At 37.5% G+C, this 10,000-nt stretch overlaps 1 protein-coding gene across 1 annotated transcript; it reads left to right on the top strand.

Moving 5' to 3' along the window:
* Positions 1-387: 387 nt before the first annotated feature.
* On the top strand, positions 388-9,192 carry LOC119572452 (cyclin-C-like). Its single transcript, XM_037919568.1, has 6 exons — positions 388-542; positions 5,313-5,419; positions 5,543-5,749; positions 6,799-6,922; positions 7,105-7,232; positions 7,721-9,192. Exons 1-6 carry the CDS (start codon positions 511-513, stop codon positions 7,924-7,926), a joined length of 804 nt encoding a protein of 267 aa, XP_037775496.1. The 5' UTR covers positions 388-510; the 3' UTR covers positions 7,927-9,192.
* The last annotated feature ends 808 nt before the right edge of the window (positions 9,193-10,000 follow it).

The following is a 10,000-nucleotide window of genomic DNA, read 5'->3' as shown; positions in this document are numbered from 1 at the left end:
GGTAATATTTATTCGTACAAACTATAAGAATCCATTATGGCTTAACTAAAAGTTTGACTTGGACTGTTTTATTCTAGTGATATCCCTGTTGTGTGATGAATGAGATACAGAAATCATGAGGGTACTAGATAGCGAACTTTGGCGGCATTAGATGAGAGATTATTACGTCCGATGATGTATTGTCCTTGTCTTCCCGACAGATTTGGCCTTTCATTAATAATGAATTCCTCAGAGAGAGGAAAATATGTAACAAAAAATTCTAGACTAGAGTATACAAGAACTTAGAATGGAGCAATTCTCCTGACGGACTGAGTATTTTTCTACCAATCCGGCCCATGACGTCATAACCTCCGTCTGCGAGAATCCGGTCTTCCAAAAACGGCTCCACCTCCGGCACGGGAGTCTAAGCGCCCGGAAATTTGACAACAAGAAGTCCGCCAGAATTTCCTTCTTTTTCTTCGGGATTTCTAGGATTTTCTGGACTAAAAACATCTTACTTTATCCTATGGAATGGCAGGGAATTTTTGGCAGAGCGCACACTTGTAAGGATTTGATTTTTTCTCGTTCTGATATGGACTAGATGTTTCATTATGCCGTGAAATATTGTGTTAAATATTATGTTAGTTTATTTGTTATTGAAGACAAGCCGTTACTGTTAATATAAAATTTTCGTATAACGTTTCCGTATAATAGTGTAGATTTGGTGTGTCTTCTCGGCGTTGTGGTAGAGTTTATCAGTAAGAAAACAGTAATAATAGTGTTTTCGTACATGAGAATTAGACATATTGACCTTACTATTAAGGTTTTATCATTTGATAAACATTTTGGTGATATCCACAGTACCTCAAACCAACACCTTTTCTGTCATTACTAAAAGTTCACATGGTAGTGATGGAAGGCCTATAATGTGAAGCCCAATAGAGGCCAGGCTCCTGTTTTTGCAAACCTATGCTATGTATATTTAAGTAAAATTGTCTTCAATTAGTTTCATATTTTAAGTGAAACTGCCAAGGAAATCTGCTAGATGTATCATCAGAATTTGAGGTAGAGGATTGTTGGCCTTTTCAGGTGTTTTGGCAGGTGTGGAGGCATCAAAGACTCTAGGCCAGTGGCAGACACAGTTACCTTCTAAACATCCAACCTTTTCTTTCTAAGTGGAGCTGGTAAAACTTAGTTTCTTATCCTAACCAGCTTATTATATCTCCCTAACATCATTTAATTAATCTGAATTACCTAACTTAATCAAATCTAACCTAAACTTGACCAGAGAGTATAATGAGCTATTTTTTACTGTTCTTACTTTGGCCTTTTCCACCAAACAGTGTGCATTGAATGTATCCACTTCTATACTGATAATATGTTTGCACACATGGGAAAATACATGAACCACAAACTTAACATTTAATGAGAATATCCACAAAGAAATTACTAGTGTGTGAGAATATGTTATCCAGAATAGTTGCCAGTTTCATCAGTTGTCAAAAAATCTTGTTATTCAGCCAGCTGCATTTATGGCCCTATCAACTTGTTGCTCATGTTATTGTACATGACATCTTGGCAGCAAAGTTAGTAGAAATAGTATCTAATTATGAGATCCTCTCTGTGTTATGATTAAAGGAGTGCTAGAAAGACCGAAAAGTGATTAGTAAAATTCTGCTTAGTCATTATTCCTTTATTGGTTGAAAAGGTTTTGGGTTACTCAAACAGATGGCACCTTAGAAAAGCAGCGGGAGCTAGCATGTTATTATGGAGAAGGTAGGACTAAGACTGTGGGTAGGAAGACTCATTATGGCAGAGATCATGAAGGGGGAATGTATGTGACCTCACTATTCATGCTTGTGGCAGAACTAGTTACAGTCTCATGTGGTGTAGCACAAATGTACATGGTACAATATCTGCATGGTATGTATTATACCCTTGGAACTCCAGCTGAACCTAACCTAACCATTGAAGGTCAAACAGAGTAGAACTTAAGAGTAACCATACTCAACCAAGAATACCTCACTTGGACCAAAGCATGATACAGTAACGTAACATTAAACAAGTCATAATCAGAAACTCATAACTAATTGGGAACTTATCTTTTTCTCAATAGCTTTCACTAATTGAAGAATAAAAGTCTTACAAATTGTAAGTCATGGCCACTGTATTTGGGCAAAGGCCAGCAAACAGTCTACATGTATAATGCAACAAAATGGAGATTGGACTAAGTTATTATTTAATAGTCCCCCCCCCCCTAATCTCTTGCTCTTTGTTGTTGTGGGGGTGCTTAGGAGATGGAGACTGAGGCCCAATGTAGGGGATTACCCCAGCCTTGGACCTCAACCCTCACCTCAACTAATTTTGCATGGTCTTTTCTTCTCTCCCATTTGTTTCTTTCTCTTATTCATCATCCCATTCTGTCCATTTCCTAAGGTGTGAGAGCCATGGGCACAGTATTCCCTCAGTTAATTATCTAGCCACTACCCTTATCATTTCCTCTCCCCGTTTATTTCAGGCTCACCATACCAATAATTAAGACACTTTGCTCTTATTTGGGGCATTGAGGCTTGCCTCTTCATCAACTAGCATATATGAATTTGATTTCATTGGTTTCCCGACCCCTGCCTCTCTTTTGACCAGGCTTCAACTGATACTAATACCCTCGATGTTTGTGGTCAACTCTATCCATTCTGAATTTTCCACCCAGGTCTTTACTCATCCTTCAGAATACACCCCTTCCTCTCTCCCAACATCCTCCACTCCATAGTCTTCTTCATTGTCTACACCTACCCCCCTTATTCATCCTTATTGCCCTCCTTCCAACAGTACTACCTCTGTCCATACCACACCATCTTCCTCCCACCCTCCTCCTTCTTCTGCTTCCACCTCAATAAACCTTTTGAGTACCCTTTGTGTCTCAGCTAAGCGGGATCAATTCTTTGTGATTTCCCCCCACAGCCCCATACTCTGATAATATCCATCTCTTCCAACAATGTCTCCAAAAGCAGGTAGGTACTATCTACCCTGACTGACTTCACTGGCAAGCCTATTCCTGCCCAGTCTCACTCCTCCCAAAATACCTCTACTGGAACTGTTTCCATCTCTCCAACTGATTGTCCTATCTATGACAAGGACTGGTCAAACTGAAAATGACTTGCTCACATGCCTCATTGATTGTGATGCAGTGGCAGTCCAGTGCTACACTATTCCAACATAAGTTCTTCACCAATATTGCCAAGATCAGCATCCATAGACATGACCTCCCCATGAGGTTTATATTGGTGGAGTATCCTGCCTTGTCCGGCCATATTGACACTTTCCCAGTCATTGTCAGAAATGTTGGCATTTTGGCCACCCAGCCAAACACTCACTCCAGCCTGCTGCCCTCTTAAGTACCCATAATGTATTTTATGGAAACTGCCCTGCCTACAAGCTTGTATCTGAGGTAGCAGTTCTCAGATTAAACTAGGTGTCAAGAAGAACACTGACAAGGTTTTTCTTTTTCTACCTATTCGAAAACTGTACTTTGCTCTGCTCCCCCCCCATCTTCTCAAGAAGTCGCAACATCTCATCCTACTCCAAATTCCTTTTCCAGTCTAAATCCAGATACTCCATTCTCTACCACTTCCCTGGTGCCTACCCCTTCTCCTTCTCACTCTACCTGTTGCACTAGACAATCTAAATGTTCCACTCCATCTTCTCCTACCACATCCTCTCCTACACCCACCTCTTTCTCTGCTCCTTGGACTTCTGTTCCCTCTTTTCCTCCTAAGAAAACCTTTGTTTCTCAGACCTCCCTACCCAGCTCCCCTCCAGAAACTCTTGAAGACTTCCAAATGTTCTTAAACATGACTCAGAAGAATAATTCACTACCTCACCCTCACTCTAATCCCTCTATTCCTAGATGTTCTACATTTAAAGTATTTGCCAATATCCATCCTTCTCCTCAAGTTCCCCCACCCCTCTTCCTCCCACTCACCTTAAAAATACCCCATCCTCTTCTTTGTCATGTGCATCACCATTCCCTCTTCCTTCCTCATTATCCTTAGCACCCCCACTTAGATATTCACATGACTCCCTTATGCCTCAACAATGTCCTTCTCTGGATCCGTCCCCCCCTGACATAGTTCCCGATACTTTACCACCTTCCCTTGTTTCCTTATTTCATGCTCAGGATTCTTCTCCTACTTCTACAAACTATCATTTCTTACCATATTACCCTTTGATTGTTTCATAATAGCTCTTTTGCAGTTTCCTCATACAGTGTTACTCTCCATTTGGTCTGATTGCCTTATACCTTTAATCACATCCCCTTTTACAAATCCCCACTGTATTCTATTTGCTCCCCCTCTATACGCTTTTCACTATCATCCTATCCTACAGCGTTCTACAACCTTTCACATCTAACACACCTTATCCTAATTGTCAACTCAACCCTTTTCACCACAATACATAGTGACCTTTGATGTCTAGCACATTTATCTCCTCAAACCATTAACCATGAACCATTATTTAATAGTAAATCACAAGTGAGGTCTGCCAGAATTTGTATAGTAGGGGTTTATTGATTATTGCTAATGTGTGAAATGTGGAGGCCGCTATCTATTTGATACTTTAATAATAGATTGTGGGGTACCCTTACTTTGTACAGATTTTTTTTCTTCTTTAATGTCTTATTTAATATTCTTTTTATTTTTTGTCTGTTCTTTGTAACAATTATATTAGTGTTTATCTCTATGACCAGGAAACCTGCAGTAAATAGCTCAAGAAAGAAAATTAAAGTAAAGGCTCTTTATTATAATAGATCTTTTATGAATAAGTACAGTTAACAAAAAAGATGTAAGGAAAGCCTAATGCAAGTATTGTGAGTTTGGAGTAAGTTGATACAGGTATAGATTTGTTTTTCTTTTTTCTTTGTTTTACCTAACCTATTATTTAGTCCAGTGATTCCCAAGCTTTCTCATTCTGTGGCCCCCAACCAATATATAATAATCTCCATGGCCCCTTTCAGTTACTGTCATCTTTTCAGATTCCATTATGAATTGTGTAATAGTGTCAATAGCTATAGAACAAAAACATTTTATGGAAAGATTTTAATTTATTGATATGTGAAAAATTATATGCAGGTACTATAGGTGAGATAAAATTCAATTTGATTCAACATCAAAATTTTCATATTCCTCCATGGTCCCGAGGTTAGGAACCCCTGATTTAGACAAATCTATAATATATAAATACTTCTTGTTGTTTTATTATTATTGTTACCATTAGTATCATCATCAGCATCAACAGTAGCACTGAGATTTTCCCTAAATATATGTCTCTTTCAGCCAACAATGGCTCCTCGACAGTCAGGACTTGATACAAGAGCGCCAGGCTGACCTAGAGGTGCTGTCTGAAGAAGAGTACATGAAGATTATGACCTTCTTTGCTAACTGTAAGAGACAGCAACATCCATAGATATTTACTGTTTTTCCAATAGATGGTTTCATCAGATAGAATTAGTTTATTCTGTATTACTCTATAAAAAACAGTTTTTCATAGGTAACAATAATTTCAGTTATTCAGCAACTTGGTGAATCACTCAAGCTTAAACAACAGGTCATCGCAACTGCCACATGCTTCCTTAAAAGATTCTACGCAAGAAATTCTCTCAAGTGCATTGACCCTCTTCTCCTCGCCCCCACCAGTGTCTTCCTCTCATCCAAGGTTGAGGAGTTTGGGGTCATCTCCAACAGCAGATTAATTTCCACTTGCCAAACTATTGGTAGGTATAACTGTGTTCTGATAAATTCTTGGAGGATATATACATATGGGTAATTTTTTAATGAACATCCAAATTCAAAATTTTCCTCCTTTTATTAGACAGAATCATGACTAATGACTACTAAATGGGCCACCTACACCAACCATCCCAACCCCAATCCCACTGTAAGCACTAGTAGAATACAGGTTTGGGCTAATCACAGACATGTGGCCAAAGTTTCTTGGCTTTTTATAACCAACAGCTTTGGCTACACTTCAGCCATATAACTTACTAGTGTTTCACATTAGACTTTAAAGGCTAAGGTACTAGCTTCAGCACCAGCTGCTAGCTAAAGCACCTGGGACAGAAAATTTGTTACAGAAACAGAATACGTACAAGTTAAATGGGACAGTAAAAACAGTTTATACTTCTTAACCTGTTAATGTTGCTATGAATATACATGCACTCTGAATCTGGGCTCAAACACTGTGGTGTATGTATACACATTCTTTGTCATGATCTTACATTTAAACAAGTGGTACCATGTGTGAGTCAGAAATATATTTCTCACAGCTTGGTGATTACTTTGTTATTAGCAAGGTGGATTTGAGATTTAAGTGATAATGTAATAATATTTATAATTACCCAAATCATATTAAAGATGTACTTTTAGAGGAACTAATAGTTTTATGTAACAAAACCTTGCTGAAGTTTTATATGATTATATTTACTCTCTCCTACTTACCTTGAATTAGTACGGGAAAATTTTATATAAGGTGGTTGCACATCATTGGATCACTTCAGCCTTCAGCTTGTACAAAGCACAACACCTCCAAAAAAAAATTTGTTACCACTTTTGTGTTTCCCTTGTCAAAGAAAACATGAAGGACTATCACTCTTAACTGAAACAACTACCAACTCACTATCCACCTTCCTGCAGCTGCCAACTCCCTGTTTACCCATATATATATATATATATATATATATATATATATATATATATATATATATATATATATATATATATTATGTGCATGATATATTGATTGAAATCTTCCCTATTTTTCCAGTAAAGAACAAGTTTGCTTATGCGTACACAACAGAATTTCCATATCGGACTAACCACATTTTGGAATGTGAGTTTTACCTCCTGGAGAGTATGGACTGTTGTCTCATTGTATATCAGCCATACAGGTCAGTCTTGTTTTTTTTTTTAATACATTATTGTAAAATATATGACATATGAGTATGTAACCATTAATGGGTAAGAATAATTCATTTACATTTTTTTCTTCCTCTTTCTCTTCTTTTCCACCATTAATATTCTTATGTATATTGTTTGAAACATCAATATGGCTATTTATTTTCCATTTCAGACCATTGGTGCAATACATGCAGGACCTAGGAGGAGAAGGGGAAGTGCTGCAACTAGCTTGGAGGATTGTAAATGATTCCCTTCGCACAGATGTCTGTCTTCTGTTTCCCCCCTATGAAATTGCATTATGTGAGTTGCTTTTCCAGTGTCCGTTAAGCTAGATTTTTAGTACATATTACTCTAACCCCCCCCCCCCTTTCTCTCTCTCTCTCTCTCCTCTCTCTCTCTCTCTCTCTCTCTCTCTCTCTCTCCTCTCTCTCTTCTCCTCTCTCTCTCTCTCTCTCTCTCTCTCTCTCTCTCTCTCTCTCCTCATCTCTCTCTCTCTCTCTCTCTCTCTCTCTCTCTCTCTCTCTCTCTCTCTCTCTCTCAATAACTATATGTATGTAATGGTCGAAGTGAAATATATATGTGTATGTGTGTGTATATATATGTGTGTGTGTGTGTGTGTGTGTGTGTGTGTGTGTGTGTGTGTGTGTGTGTGTGTGTGTGTGTGTGCTGCGTGCGTGCGTGCGTGCGTGCGTGCGGGGTGTGTGTTGATTATTAAATATATAAATACCATTGCTCAAGACGTTTTGGTACCCTGAGAATTTAATCTGTTCTTTCCAAATTACTTTCAGCCTGTATCCATATGGCATGTGTCGTCCATCAGAAGGATTGCAAGCAGTGGTTTGCCGAATTGAACACTGACCTGGACCGGCTCATGGAGATCACTAGGTACATTCTCAACTTGTATGAACTCTGGAAATCATATGACGAGCGCAAGGAGATCCAGGCTCTCCTCCAGAAGATGCCTAAACCCAATACCCAGCCTGTCCCCCGGTGATTGATGCATCCTGGCTTAGGGTCAAGTTATGGAGGAGAGACATGTGTCAGGGATCTGTTCCTTCCAATATATAGGGTTAAGAAATAAGAGGGTCCTATTCTATTTTGCGGATGTTGATGCATAACATTTTGACTCAGTGTTATAGTATTTTGTGGTTATTATAACCTCAACCAGGCTAATTTCTTAATTGGCTCTTTATGTAGTGATTTTATTTTTATTTTCCTATACAGAGTGGTGTCTGGCATTTTGTGACAAATTTTTTATTATTATTGTTATTATTATTAATTTATTGAAACATTGATAATTTTAGTTAGTCTTTTTAGAATTGATGCCATGCAGGACTTTGATGCAGAAACTTGTATGATTAGGTTACATTTGAAATATCTTATAAAGAAAGGAACATTAAAAAGATAATATTAAAATGTATAAAATTAGATGCAAGAGAACATTTTAAGTTTCTAAAAGTGGTTTCATATTCATAACATATTTCCTAATTCCCCTTTCGCTTATTTCTGTGTCAAGTGTGTCTAATAAAGAACTTCAAATATTTACTGTATATGATATATGCATAAAACAAATCCTCTCTGTCTATATGAAGGATGAACTATGAATTTGAGTTGTTGAATTGTAATTTGAAAAATTTATTCCATTATGACAAAATTTCACAGGTGTTAACAATTTAGAACAGGATTTCTCCGCGTGCTGAGCTATGTGCATAGTCAGCCACTTGGTGAAAAATTAGGAGCATTTGCTTACCCTAATCTCTACACTTCTGGCTATGGCTTACACAATTTCTTTAGGAAGTGATGCTGGAAGGAGAGTATAGACATAGTTTTAGGGCCTGTATTTCCTCAATGATCTCAGTAAGGATCAAATTAGTGAACAAATGTTGAGCGTATGTAAGCTTGAGCAGGATTGATCACAGGTAACATAAGTACTGGCAGCCTTGCACTTAGGCCATGATGTGATGGAACATTATCTGGTATAAGTAAGGTAAATCATAAAAATTATCATAATTACAAACTAAAACTGGTCTTCACAATAACCATTTTCTGTAGTTCATATTGATGACAAAAAAAAAGGTAGAACTCATTCCAACTCTACAGCACAATTAGAAATAGCGTGCTATCACATAGAATCTGCTGTTTGTTAGTTGTAATTCAGCATTAAAGCAAGGCTGCAGTAAACAATTGTCAAATTATATTATGTTTACTTCGCACATAAGAATTTCCAGACATAAAATATATAAATACATCCATGAAAGGCTCATGAGTTTACTTCTCTGGCTTCTGATTTCAGATAATTTGACAATTGAAAGTCCCTGCTGATAAATGGGGCACAGCCAGGAGTATCTTAGAGAAAGTTTTTTTTTTAACCAAATATATAAGTTTGAAGATCTGGTGAGGATTTTTCTCAAACTGTACATTGTGATCAGATAGTGTTTGACCTTTATCTATATGATGAAAACTGTAATTGTCAAGGAAATTTATTGTAAACTTTTCTTGGCCTGTACACACACTTTCACACTTACATTATTCTGCTTAAGGCAAAACCTTTGTCATAATTAGGTACCTGTCCTGTGTGACTCTACATAACAAGGATGTTGGAGAATAATAATACTTGTAGTGTGACCTTGTAGATCAAGGGAAATGTGATAAGGCGACTCACAATGATCTCAAAAGAGATTTCAAGTAGAAAGATGTATACTTACATGAGGATAAACACTCCTTTATTTTGATTACACATGCTTGCATGCATTGTGCATTTTCACTACCATATATGAATATGTGCATGTGCTAAAAAAAAGTATCTTTACTCTTTCTGACTTAACAATATGATGAAACAACAAAAGTAACTGGAAAAAGTACTGTGAGCTGGATTTGATATTGGTATCCCTGACAGGGGCATCATGGGGTGGGGGGGGTCTGTTTGCCCCCTTCAAAGTCTGACTTGTTCCTCCAAGGGCCACATTTTAAAACTTGGTAGTTACACCTATATAGATCTGGTTATAATTTAAGAATGCACCTAGAATAGCTCATTTTTCAATTTTTTGTTCACTTTGCTTGCAACATAT

The sequence above is a fragment of the Penaeus monodon genome, chromosome 1, assembly GCF_015228065.2.
Source record: "Penaeus monodon isolate SGIC_2016 chromosome 1, NSTDA_Pmon_1, whole genome shotgun sequence".
NCBI lineage: Eukaryota > Metazoa > Arthropoda > Malacostraca > Decapoda > Penaeidae > Penaeus > Penaeus monodon.
The sequence above is the reverse complement of the archived record's forward strand: the minus strand, read 5'-3'. Positions and strand labels throughout refer to the sequence as shown.